Below are 13,292 nucleotides of genomic sequence, written 5' to 3'. Positions count from 1 at the left end.
TAGCCCGAGTCGCAGGCGTATTTTCCGCCGAGGGAGAGCTCGATATTATCATCAGGTACTGCAATTGAAGCTGCCACGTTATTTTTTAGATTTTGTTTCTACAAGTGCAAGTGTTTTTTTTTTGGTATTTTTTTCCCTCCATTTCAACAGATTGGAGTCTGATGAATAATTACAAGTAAGAAAAGAAGATGGAGAAGGGCATAATATAGCAAGCTAATTAGATGCCCTTTACCTTAAATTACATTTTTTCATACAGTAAAAAGAAGCGATACAATAAGATTTAAGATGTAAGATACAAATATAAGATACAAATATAAGAGAGGGAATAGGAATCACATCTTAAACAACAAATATTTAAGTAAACATGGTTAGAGGAAGACATTAATCAGTACTGGGAAAGGTAATGTGAGAAAAGTGCTCTTTCAAAAAGTTTTTTTAGTGGGCTTCTCCCGTATAGATATAGGAATATCATTCCAATAGTAACACCCTGTAATTGTTGGAAATAATTTCCTTATATTTATTCTGAAGGGGCTATGATTTAGGTGATGCAAATATGTACTTCTAGTGGCATAATCATGGATCTCAGATACAAAAGAAAATGCAAAATTAGAAGATTTTTTGTCTGCAATATGATCGTAGAATAGTTGACACCTACTCAATTTAATTATGACAGGGAGCTTAATTAGGCCAATGCCTACATAATGGGGAGTAACATGGTCACGAATTGGTACATTGTTGATGATTCTTATAGCTTTGTTTTGTAGCTTTGCCAACTGAGACTTCGTAATTATTACCCCACAATATGCAGTCGTATGTTAAATAAGGATGTACAAGTGCATAGTATACACTTATAAGAGATTGAACTGTTACATGTCGGTTCAGTTTTGCGATTATGGTTAGACTTTTGCTAATTTTACTGCTAATATAATCAATATGATCATGCCATGACAGAAAGGAATCGATAACTCATCCTAAGTATTTAACAGTGTGAGACTGTTCAAGGTATTGATCAGCCAATTTAAGGGGGGATATAAATTGTAATTATTATTATTATTTCTCTGTCGTGGTTGGAAAACGAGGTATTTTGTCTCACTTAAATTCAGGGTTATCTTATTTGAGCATAGCCATTCATAGACTGGTGGTAGTTCGGAATTTATTCGCTGGATCAATACATCTAAATCACTACCAACTGCTGTTACAGATGTGTCATCTGCAAAAAGTCTTACAGTAAAGTAATTAGTAGCTCTGACCATATCGTTGATATAAACTGTAAAGAGGAATGGCCCTGATATTGACCCTTGTGGTACTCCTGATTTCAATAAGTTTCAAACGAACACCATTGGTTGTATCCTGGTGTACCGGTTAACCAAAATATGTCCTGGTGTGCCGGTTAACGAAACTTGCGTGACATCGGTCAATCGAATGATAGCGTGAATGCTTTGATAATAAAATGCAATAAAATGCCGTCATTGGTTCATTGTTGGGTTATTTGGGTTATTTGAGTCGTTTGGATCTTTTGGATCAGTGGGTCATTCGGGCCAGTTGGGTCATTTGGGTCAGTTGGGTCAGTTGGGTCAGTTGGGCCAGCTGTGGCGGGAAATCGACGATTAAAAATTCACCTGGTTTATAGATAACAGATGACCCAACTGGCCCAAGTGACCCAACTGGCCCAAGTGACTCAACTGGCCCAAGTGACCCAACTTGGATGAATTAGTTAAGTTTGTATCACATTTTATTGATATGCTCTAATAGTGTCTGGGAATGAGTCGCTCTTAGAGGCTAAAACTATCAAAATTGTGATGTAAGATTTAGCTCTTACCGACTTGAGAGCATTCAAGACTTTATATTCTTTGACCCAGACATATACAGGGTGAGGAAGCAAGAGATACGGAACAATTTATTTCAGAAATGAACTCTTCCAGCGGGTTTTAACCAATCTTTAAACATTGACTCATACATGTAACCAAAGATTACTCAACGGAACTATTCCGTTTCACTGTTGAATAGAAACTGTCACACTGCTACAGGGGTCAAATAATTTCTAGGCTTTCAGTTTTACCATTACCTATTAAAAGAGAGTCCTCATCATTATGCTCAGTAATCGGCTGACTAAAACCCCGCTTTTGATGTAAAAAGATGTTGGTGAAAGTATTAATGTTGTTACATATTGTCAGTTTAGAATTCATAAACTCATATAAATTCAATTCAAGTCAATTCAGTTGATACTGTTAAAGCAGCACAAGCGGAAATTAAACGTAAGGAAAACAAGCAGTGAGAAAATATGGAACACACTGAAGCCTTCATTCCGTCTGAACAGTCGATCCGTAAAATCATCCGTTAGTAAATTCACAGAACACAAAATCCACCAGATCTGCTATCGTGAAAGAAGAGCGTCTTTCTCTTGCTCCTCTTGAAGTACGCACTGACCAAGTTGGTCTAAACAGCAACAACAGAGGTTAGGCCGGTAGACAACACTCCAGTGGCAGTGCTTTCGCCACAGAACCGATTTTAAGAGCGTAAACAACAGAGAGTCAAAGCATGACCTCCAGCGTTGGCTAAAAAGTCCGGACTACCGCAGCAAACGAAGAGGGAGAGGCTCGTCAATTGGAAATCAAACTCGCTAATTGAAATTCCGCCTCTAAGAGATTAAGAGAAGAGGGAGAGGCTCGTCAATTGGAAATCAAACTCGCTAATTGAAATTCCGCCTCTAAGACATTAAGAAAACATATTAATAGAAGGAACGCGTAGAGTGACTCTTAAACAACAGGAATGAGTTCAATGGCGCGCGTAAAGATTGTCACGTTTTGTTGGAATTAGACGAGGAAAAGAATACATCGTATCAATGGTTCGATGTCCAGGACTGTCAATTCTTCGAATGTAGAATTAGAGTACAAGAAACGTAAATCTTTTGAAGGAAAAGTTCGCTATTTCAAGATATTAATAAAGGTTTCGCTTTAGGCGACGCCAGTAAGGAACTTTACACGCCACCGACTTTATTTGCATACGCAGTTACATCGGGTTTGCCGTAATACAATGATCAGAATTCATGGAAAAAGAGTTTTGACGGTTTTAGCTTTTGTGATGGCAATTTTTGTATCTTTCCAGCTAGGTCTTATATGGAGTACTCGTTCCTCCTTTTTTGACATTGTTCGTGAACAACTAGATGTCGAAAGCCATGTGCAGCGGTTGCAATTACGAGAACTGAAAATTAATCGCACGACAACTTCTACTTCGCAAGTAAATTACAAATCATTTCTTATAACCAGGGGATCTTGTATGCAACATTTCGATCTTCTTATGATTATCTCATCCGCTCCAGGTAATTTCGAAAGAAGGAATAACATTCGTAAGACATGGGCATTCGAAAGATCCGCAAAACCAAGATGGACGTCAGTTTTTCTGGTCGCCCAAACACGGAATGAAACAGTTTCGAACGGGTTGCTTGACGAAGATGAAGCTCTTAAGGACCTTGTACGAGCTAGCTATTATGACCACTACTGGAATCAAACCCGAAAGATACAAATGGGCTTCGAGTGGGCAATAACGTATTGCAATTTTTCGTTTCTCTTGAAATTGGATGACGACGTTTTCGTGCACGTTCCAAGAGTTCTCTCCTTCTTAAGCGCACCCACCACGCCGAAGAAGATGTTTTATGCTGGCCGTCGTTATGCAAACAAGGGCCCTCGTAGGAAAGGCAAATGGATGGTAACTTACGAGGAATATAACGGGACAAGATATCCAGATTTTTGCCCTGGTTTTGGATACATTTTATCTCACGATGTTGTACGTGCATTTGTTGACACTTTCTCTTCTTTGCCGTTCTTCAGACTAGACGATGTTTACGTTGGCATGCTGGCGAGTAAGAACGGAATAACTGTCACAAACAATGTGGGTTTTGAACTGTGGCATCCGCCTCAATATGTATGTGTTCCAATAAAGAATACTTTAGTCAGGCATGATGTAGGGGAAGAGTGCCAACTGAAAATGTTTAACTTAACCTTTTTTCCTCGGTAGTTCAAGGGCGTAGTCAGTACATACGTATATTTAGATAAATTCTTCAGTGAGTGATGTTTCTCTGTTCAATATCCGTTGTACATTTGAGTGCAGCTATTTAAAGCTATTTTTTGTTTTGAATGTGCGTTGCTCGAAGAGTCAGAATCAGGGCACTGGATACTACAACATTTACCAACAATCAGGTTGAGTGTCAGAGCAAGTTGTATATTTGTCACTATTTGCAGTAGATATCAAGAAACGATTATCACAGTTTATTATTTTATCAAACTTTGCCTATTGTTATGGTTTAAAATTTTTAAGACAATGTTGTCTGGCCTTACGGATTTTTCCGTCTGGTTTCGAGAAATTATACTCGAGTCAAATCGGATTCAGTCGGCAAATTGTCACTGATGACATTTTTTCCCAACGGTAGCCTACTTTGGAAATCAAAGACAAACCAACAGGGGGTGGGTCAGTAAATTTCAAGAGTACGTCAACTGCTTTGACTAAACTTTTGTCATACCGTGCGCGCATGTTTCGGCCTTACTCAGCCTAACTGTATTTCACTTTTATTTTAGTCGTCGTCAAGTAAAATAATTAATACTTAGAATACAGCTTGTTGTATTATATCCGTGTAAGTTTATGATTTAGCTCATGTTTTAGCAAGCAAGCGGCGGTGAGAAGCTAGAAGCGATGAGAACGGGCGGTTGCTATGCATTATCTCAGTTTAATATGCCCTATGCGTTATGTTTCTTTAAAAATGACTTCTGTTTAAATTTACTTCGTGTATGGCTTAATAATTATTTAACCAATTGCGGCTAGATCTACGTTGATCGGCAAGAAGACTATTTTGTCTTTTGCAAATTTTCACGTTCAAATTATTTAATGATTTGATAATCGCTAATTGTTCCACTGCTAACATAAGAAAAGAAAAGAAAAGAAAAAAATCGAATGAAGACACCGCTCGATGTCGAGAGAGCGTGAAAAGGCGGGTTTACTTAGACTATTGTCAGGCCTCGCGTTTTTGTTTTTTGGTCTATTGAAGCAGGTAAACATCGCTGTTGAAGGCAAAACAAAAGGTGCGAATTTTGCGGTTTCGCACCTTTTTCCGTTTCAGTGATTTTATTCACCGGTTAGCCAAAAATTCTCAAATAAAAATCTTTATCGTCGCATTGGGTGAGTGAAAATAAAATAGTCTCCGACTTTTTTTCTCTTCAAGGACCGCGCAGCCCTGTCCACGTCCCAATAGCTTTTGCGGCTGACGTTAAATTTCACGGTGTTCTTTACAGAGTTAACTTCAAGGCGACTTTGGGCAACTTCGAATCTTAGAAGCTAAAGTTCCTGGCGAAGCTGGAAAACTTCAGGTCTTCTCTCTGCCAATTCCGCCGCCTGGCCATAAATAATCTTAACATCTTCCATTTTTTCAGCTCGTAGGTGCTCATTCTCAGCGCGCAAATGGCGAATACGCTGTTCCTATGCCTCAAGGAGTGGCAAGGAGATGGCAGACTGCTCTACCTCAAAATGCCTCGGTCCGCGTCTGTAGAGGACGTTTGGCGCCTTCTCTATCTTAAACTTGGAAAACATTTTCAAGAAAACTTTTTTTTCGACGATCTCTTCTAATGACACGAGCGAAATGATTTTTGTCAGGTGACAATAGCGAAATGATCGTTGTCAAGTGCACGCGGTTTATTACCATATACTCCATTAGCATGACAACAAGAAAACAATGGTGTCGACTGAGCGCGAATTTCAAAGACGCTCAGCCGCACTCAAAACATGTTAACTTTTGACGATTAAGAGACAAAGACGAGAAAACAATACACAACTGACCACGAAAGCGTTGAATCTTTATCTTTAATCTTTAACCCTTTCGCTCCCACAAGTGACCAAGACAGAATTTCTCCATACAATATCAAAACAATATCAAGCAGGCAGGTGATGAGAATAGAGAAGAATATCAATCATGGGATTATTAGTTGATCCAATACCAAATTCTCTGAACTAACATCATAAGAATTGTACGGCAGATAGTAAGGAGAACTGCTAATTAGATCTTGGGAGTGAAAGGGTTAACTGACCCTCTCTCTCTGTTCCAAATACTTAAAAGCTGAAAATTCCAGAGAAAACGGTGGCTCTTTGAGATAAACAATAACTAACCCTAGGAATTTGAAAAAGAGGGTGAATATGTGCTTTTTCAGTGTCAGGAAGGAAAAGATCACCGTTAAAAATTCAAAACGATCACGTCGGCTGAGCTGCGCATGACAGTACAAAAGTTTGTTGAAACCCAATTAGTTTACATTCAATGGCGCAGAATATTCGCATACACCAATGATCGCTCCTTAATTCAAATTCTTCCTCTGAAACACCTTTTCATCTTCTTTTTTAATTGCATATGAGATTGAATATTTCTCTTCTTTGGCCTGTACGACACGTTTTTTTTGCAAAGTGAGCTTAATTCGTCATAAATGTAAACAAGGAAAAAGTCATTTGTTGTTGTCTTTAAATAATTATCCAAAATACGCCCGAATCTAGAAGGTCACAACCTTGTTCACATATTTTCATCGAAACACAAGTTCCGTCCAATGAGACCGCATGTAGCAACTAAGTTACTCAATGAAGTAATTGCCTTGAAGAAATCAAAACACCATTTGCAACGCCCAACCTGAAGAAAATCCTCCCCTCGACCGCTTCCCCCCACGAGAAGCATTGTTTGGTACCCAAGGTGTTTCCATGCACGACTTTCACAGTTGGAGACCGCTGACTCCCATGTCGCAAGTGTTCTCTTCCACATCTAAGATGGCGTCTATGGGTGTATTTCTTGTCATTTCTCTTCTTCTAGGATTTGCACTCGTAAATGGTGAACACTTGCAAAATACGCTCAACCTCCCGCCACGGGTGCTGCTTCCGTATGTCGCTAGTGGATCCGTTCATACCAATTTTTCCTTCAAAGTTCTGCATGGATGCTTCGTATGGTGAGTTAGTTTCACTTAGATAAACTTAAGAGTTCCCGCCAATTTGACAGATTTTCACTTAATCCGAAATAAGTCATTTTGTTTGACTCGATGTTGATGTGTTGTTTCTGAGGACTTCGAGTAGACCCGAGGTTGCTTCAACTCATCCCGTGTACAACAATGGAGACGAAGTATCAGGTACGTTAAAAATTACCCGAAGAATCTAGAACCTCCTCGCACGTGCGTTTATCTTTTCGCTCACCGGCCTCAAGGAAATAATGGTCAGTTGAATGCATGGGTCTCAAGTCTGAATTATTTGAATTGTGCTGACCATAATTTTACAACGTCTATATTTTCTCTACTTTTGTGGGCAAAAAAATAAACTCTAGTCAGTTAGGGAGGGATGTATTGGAACGGGTGAGGAGGCAACGATCCGTGTGAGCGGCGAGATTGCATAAATACATGCAGGACACAAAGCGAAATATTTCCCCAATGTATACCACTGAAAAAACAATTCTACTGAAATTTAATGAAATAAGAAGTTATAACTTTCTGTTCAAAGTCTAATAGATTTCTTCCATGCGAGAACTTATCACAAAATTTAAACCACATTAAGTAATTTTTTGTTTGTCGCTGTTATTTGCTATGATAAATTACACTAGTGGAAGAGAAAAAAGTACACCTCTATTTATAAAAATAGATTTTTTTTAAGTAAACATGTTTGCAAAATACAACATTCAATAAATATGACATTAAAACTTAATTAACTATATTTTAGACATGACATCTATGTAAACAATTAGAAACTTTCGTGCCATGCAATTCTAAGAAAATTTTGTAAAGGACTTCAGAATAGTTCTTTTTCTGAGCAGTTTAGAAATTGAACCTTTACATTCTTCTGCAATGTTGATATACTTATTAGGGAGAAAATGTTCAAAGGAAGCCATTTTAACAGCCCAAGCGAGAGTTCCAAAAATGCAAATGACAGAAATATTTGGAGAAGATGAAGGTGATTTATATGGTCAAGTAAATTTGGCTTTTTAATTAAGTCTTCCTTGTAACTTAACCCTTTAACTTCAAGATTTGATTGTTGATTCCCTCCTCTTGCTGTTACAAATATCCATGGAAATTATAGTCACGAGAATTTGGTATTTGATCAAGATGATATCTTCTACCTGCTAAATTTGAGTATTCACATTAACTGTTTGCTGAATGATGTATGGATATTGTAGGGAGAAGATACATGTTAATCATGTTTGGGAGTTGATCATGAGTCTGGAGAATTTGTTCTCAGATCCTGGTAGTAAAAGGCTTTTGACAACATCTTATATTTGTATATCAATGAATATTATAAAATAATTCAAATGGTACACGTGCTCTGATTGGCCATAAAACCGTTTTACATGAGCGTACGTAAACATGGTTTTTGTTCCTCTTTCATTAGTTATTTTATAAAAGAAATGTAAGATGGTTTCCATGTTTACATAGCCTGATTTAAACACTTGGGAAGTTGGGAGAACACTCGATAAGCTGGAAGCCACTCTGCTTTGCATTGTGGTTTCCTACACTTATCTCGTGTTCTCCCAACCTCCCGCGTGTTTACATCAGGCTATGTAAACATGGAAACCATTTTACATTTCTTCAGTGTTTGACAAGAGGACTAAGTCATTAATTCTTATTAGTTACACTCACTATATGCCTAAAAAGTGCTTCATTTTTACTGGTGGACCTCTCCAGCAGTTAAGCATTTAAGATGCAGCCAACAAAAACGGGCATCATATGTCCAAACTGAAAGGGTAGATATAAGGATGTAAATATTACTAAATAGGTTTGGTGACTTAAACTGTGGAGCTGGCACAAATTTTTATTTCACTAAATATACTTAACTGTAAATAATAATCACTGTCAATCATTCAGTACTTTTTTTTTTTTTATTCATCCTTGTCAGTTACTGGTGTGGTTTTGCGAAGCGATGTTTATGTGCGCGACATTGCAAAGATTGAAATTGTTACTACCACTCGCAAACTTTTGCTTGGGGAAGCACCAGCAGTTTGTCATATCCAGGCCTTTGACAAGGAAGGTATGAAACGTTGACCATTATCATGATATAAAACCACTGTAGTTTTATTTTTAAGTTGCTGCCATTTTAGTAGCCCCTTGTTATGAGTGTAAAGAAATTTTGGCAAGTAGATTTTGAATTAATGTTGCCTAAGTTGCAGCCTGTCTTTCAAGGTCTTGTGTATCCTAGCAAGCTATGGTATTTTCACTTTTAGTCAAAGCTGAATAAACATTTGCTTAAACTTTTACTGATATTCCACTATTTTTTCCTTCTAGTGAATAGGCTAAGCATATAGGCAAGAGATGCAGTTCAGAGTACAGTGAATAATGTAATTTGGCACAAAGTGTTTTGGGGCTATTTTTTTTCTTTTTGGTAAAAAGTACCAATATTTCATTTCTGGTGACAGTTTTTTAATTTTTGCTTGTCATAGGGTAACTTTGAAAAATTTTGAGCTTGGAGCTCTGTCATGGATTATTTGTGTTGCTGTGAACTTCACAGTGATAATTATTTTTAAATGTTTTATTCCAGGAAATATGTTTTCCACTCTGGATGGTCTTGAATTTGAATGGGAACTAAAGACAGTTGAGGGGGTTGGTTCAGTTAATGCAAAATCTGTGTTAAGGTAAGACTGGATTTATTCCATTTTTTATTTTGTAATTTTAGATTATTTTGACATGATTATTTGTAGTTCTGTGCATTTAATTGAAGTTTTGCATATGGTGAAGTTCAGAATTAAAGATGAAGCCTGACTATTTTAAGGGGGCTGTCACTTTATAACTGCATGGTGCAAAAGTGTGAAAATGTGCAACACATGTATAATTAACCCTCTAATTCCCAAGATCTGATTCTTAATTCTCCCCTCTAGCTGCTAGACCTTTCCCTGTAAATGAGTTATGAGAACTTGGCGCTAGATTAAGATGGCAGATTCTACCTGATAAGTTCAAATATTCTCATTCAGGGTGTGAAATTGCACCTAATACAGGCACCAATGCGCCTAAACTTTGCACTTTGGTTACCAAATCCTGAAAGTTAGTCGCCAAATTGGCGACTAGAACGTTTCATCATAACCTTACCAAGAGATGTAGTGAATCAAATAAATTTGCAAAGATAAATCTGCAGCAAACTTCCTCATTAAGTTTGTTTCCAAAACGTAGCACATGCATCTTGATCGATAACTAGACGCCATCTTGGATTTAGATGAGCCTGAACGTTGTATATCATACATCCTATTATCCACTTGGTAGCACGTTAAAGATCTTTTCACTAACTTAATTTTGGAGGGTCTATCTAGAACGCTGACAGCGTAAAGAAAGATTTTGTTTGTCTTTGAAAATGGCGACCAACTTTTTTTGAATTGGCTATCACTTTGAAGAATTTAGCAGTCAAGTGGCTATCAGAAAAAAAAAGTTAATTTCACGCCCTGCCCTCTAGCTGCGAGACCTTTCCCTGTAAATAAGTTATGAGAACTTGGTGCCAGATCAAGATGGCAGATTCCACCTAATAAGTTCAAATATTCTCATTACCTGTTTGCTGAATAATGTATGGATATTATAGGGAGAAGTTTCATGTTAATCACTTCTGGGAGTTAAAGAGATAATTGATTTTCAGTATTTCATTTTTCACTTACACTCTATTATTTGCTTGCCTGGTAGATTTATGCAGTTTGAGTTTTCAAGTTATGAAACTTCACTGGAGATATATTCTTTAGAAGCAAAGGTATTGTAACAAAATACTCTTTTTCTTTTGCATGCTTTACTCTTGTAAGTTATGGTTTTGAAGCAATTTGATTTGATTTTTCTTTGTCTGGTTAACATCATCAGTATGCAACCAAGGAAACTATAAATGAAATGGGTTTGGAAAACTCTCGTCAAAAGACAAGTTTTAAAGCCAAGTAGATGGATACTAAATTGTACATAATCAAAGCAGTTTAAAAAAATGTGATTTTAGACAGCTACTGGTAACTTGCATGTGAACGAAAGCCTCATTTCATGGTCACATACAGAATAATAACAACTAACTTGCTTGTAGATTATCTTGTATTTTAATGTTACTATAATATTCACTTTCCTGTGCTTGGGGGTTAGTTCTAACTAGTTATCCTTCTAGAAGTTTACATTCTAGTTCATGATTACCTTCTTGGTTGTTACAATTTTTATGTTTTCTGTTGTGTCGCTTCCAGGGTTCACGTGGAGGTTCCATTGTAATAGAACCCATCAACACTGGAACAGCAATTGTTAAAGCAATGCTCAAGGATACATCATTTGCTGTAAGTTGTGTACATGCCACATTGTTGAAGCACCTTAGACATGATGTACATATCTGTCATGATGTATCATCTTGTTTCAAAATGGGATGGTGAAAAGTGTCTTATAGTACTATAATTAACAGTCACAAATGATACATAGACATATTGACAGAGACAGAGTGTGCTGCTATTTTTAGTGGTGAGCTTGTGTTATTTTTTCAAAATGGCAATTGTGCTTCTTTGGATATTTTAAAACCACTTAGAACTTCATTCGAAAGCATCAGAATAAATAAGTCTAAATATGAAATCATTATAAGCTCAGTTCTCACCAAATCTTCCTAAAGTAAAAGTAAATGCAAATCACTAATCACAGCAATCAATAAACACCACAAACAAAGCTGGCTTACCAGAAATTTGCATATAGGAAGAATCTTTGTTTGAAATAAAGATAAATGCACTACACTTTCCAAATCCATCGAAACGCTGAAATAAATCAGACATTGATCATCTCAAGGAAAATCTCCGTGTTCAATGCTTATTTTTGCAATATCCATGCAGTTTATCATGCATGAAGTGAAAGGAACTATGGTTTTGCACAATGATTATGGTAATTTGGGTTTGTGTGAAATCATGTGAAACAAAATGTGACAGTAACTCTGAACGTGCACAATTTGACTACGTGTTGCGCAAAATAATATTTTTCTGCTAGTAACGCCTAATAAAAATGTAGCAATCATTCACCAGATTTACCACAGAGGCAAATGCACATCCTTGGATTTGTAATTTCAGTAATTTCTTGGCTAAAATGGAATGTCATTTGGTGACTGTCTTATCTAGCCATTCTTTAGAAGCAATGGTTGCAGTTGTTGCTTCTCAAATTGTGCAGTTATTTTGTGCTCTTTTGTGTATAGAGAGTAAACTTTTTCTGTCTGCTAAAATTGGTCAAAATATAAAGTCTGTCTGACAGTGTTGTTTATGAGATTATTACATATATTTGATTACCTTTAAAATACTACTTTTTTTCAGAATGTTTCTCCAGCTGAAGCAAGAATTTTAGTTTTAGATAATGTGTTGTTAGTACCTGGCTACAATGTGTATATCCTGGTTAACACATCCGTCACATATAGTGTTAACAGAATGCACAGAGGAAAGACCACAGGTTTGAGAAATTTCATCTTGTATAATTTACCACAATTTTTTTACAAAGTTGATATTCATATTGAAAGATGAAGTATCATAAAAATTATTAAGCAAGTCTTTCTAGCATGTTTGTTTCAAGTTTACCCAACTGCAATCTACCTCAACACATCTGCCTGACTTTTACTCAGATACCTTTTTTGACTATGTATCCTTAGAGTTGTAGACCAGAATTACCTTAAGCAGCTTGTAAATAAATGTAACTGCTGTTGTTTACATTTTTCTATGCAGCGATACCAATGCCGTCGTCACAATTTGAATTTAAACTGAGCAATACCACAGTAGGCCATCTGAATGTCAAGAAATCAAGTGTGCTTGGTGTCAAGATCGGTTACACCAAAGTTACTCTTGTTGATAAAAGTATCCTTTTATAGCATACAGTGCTGCCGGCTGCCCCCATTTTGGTCACAGTGGATTGTAAAAACAAATTTGGGAAACTAAATTTAAGGCTAAAGTCCCCAATTTTGCAATCAGTGATTTGGGATCATACATGCAGTAGCAGTAAGCTCTTCATCATGTCATCATTCATTTCATTCATTTATTCATTCATTTATTCCTTCCTCCTTTCATTCATTCATTCATTTATTTATTCATTCTTTATTCATTCTTTTATTCAATTATTCATACTTTCATTAATTCAGAAATTCATCCATTCATACTTTCATTCATTTATTTATCCATTCATTCATTCTTTCATTCTTTCATTCTTTCATTCATTCATTCATTCATTCATTTATTCATTTAATCATTCTTTCATTCTTTCATTCTTTCATTCATTCATTTATTCATTTAATCATTCATTCATTCTCTCATCTTTTATTTCATTATTTCATCAAAGGATTACATT

General features: G+C 36.6%; 2 protein-coding genes across 2 annotated transcripts in view; both read left to right on the top strand.

Moving 5' to 3' along the window:
- Nucleotides 1-646: 646 nt before the first annotated feature.
- LOC149049164 (beta-1,3-galactosyltransferase 5-like) lies at nt 647-4,951 on the top strand. Its single transcript, XM_089201801.1, has one exon. It carries the CDS (start codon nt 3,034-3,036, stop codon nt 4,012-4,014), a length of 981 nt encoding a protein of 326 aa, XP_089057927.1. The 5' UTR covers nt 647-3,033; the 3' UTR covers nt 4,015-4,951.
- An 881-nt stretch (nt 4,952-5,832) lies between these two features.
- LOC113666403 (nuclear pore membrane glycoprotein 210) overlaps nt 5,833-13,292 on the top strand; it is a 29,286-nt gene continuing 21,826 nt past the window's right edge. Inside the window, exons 1-9 of the mRNA XM_089201792.1 lie at nt 5,833-6,965; nt 7,078-7,142; nt 7,867-7,953; nt 8,893-9,024; nt 9,532-9,625; nt 10,656-10,719; nt 11,183-11,269; nt 12,275-12,407; nt 12,677-12,805. Of these exons, the coding sequence (XP_089057918.1) occupies nt 6,724-6,965; nt 7,078-7,142; nt 7,867-7,953; nt 8,893-9,024; nt 9,532-9,625; nt 10,656-10,719; nt 11,183-11,269; nt 12,275-12,407; nt 12,677-12,805 (1,033 nt within the window). The 5' untranslated portion in view covers nt 5,833-6,723. The remainder of the gene's footprint in view (nt 6,966-7,077; nt 7,143-7,866; nt 7,954-8,892; nt 9,025-9,531; nt 9,626-10,655; nt 10,720-11,182; nt 11,270-12,274; nt 12,408-12,676; nt 12,806-13,292) is intronic.

The sequence above is a fragment of the Pocillopora damicornis genome, chromosome 3, assembly GCF_964200805.1.
Source record: "Pocillopora damicornis chromosome 3, jaPocDami1.2, whole genome shotgun sequence".
Taxonomy (NCBI): domain Eukaryota; kingdom Metazoa; phylum Cnidaria; class Anthozoa; order Scleractinia; family Pocilloporidae; genus Pocillopora; species Pocillopora damicornis.
The sequence above is the reverse complement of the archived record's forward strand: the minus strand, read 5'-3'. Positions and strand labels throughout refer to the sequence as shown.

Excerpts from the sequence above, each read along its gene's own strand:
- LOC149049164 (XM_089201801.1), top strand. The coding sequence starts at position 3,034 with ATGATCAGAATTCATGGAAAAAGAGTTTTGACGGTTTTAGCTTTTGTG.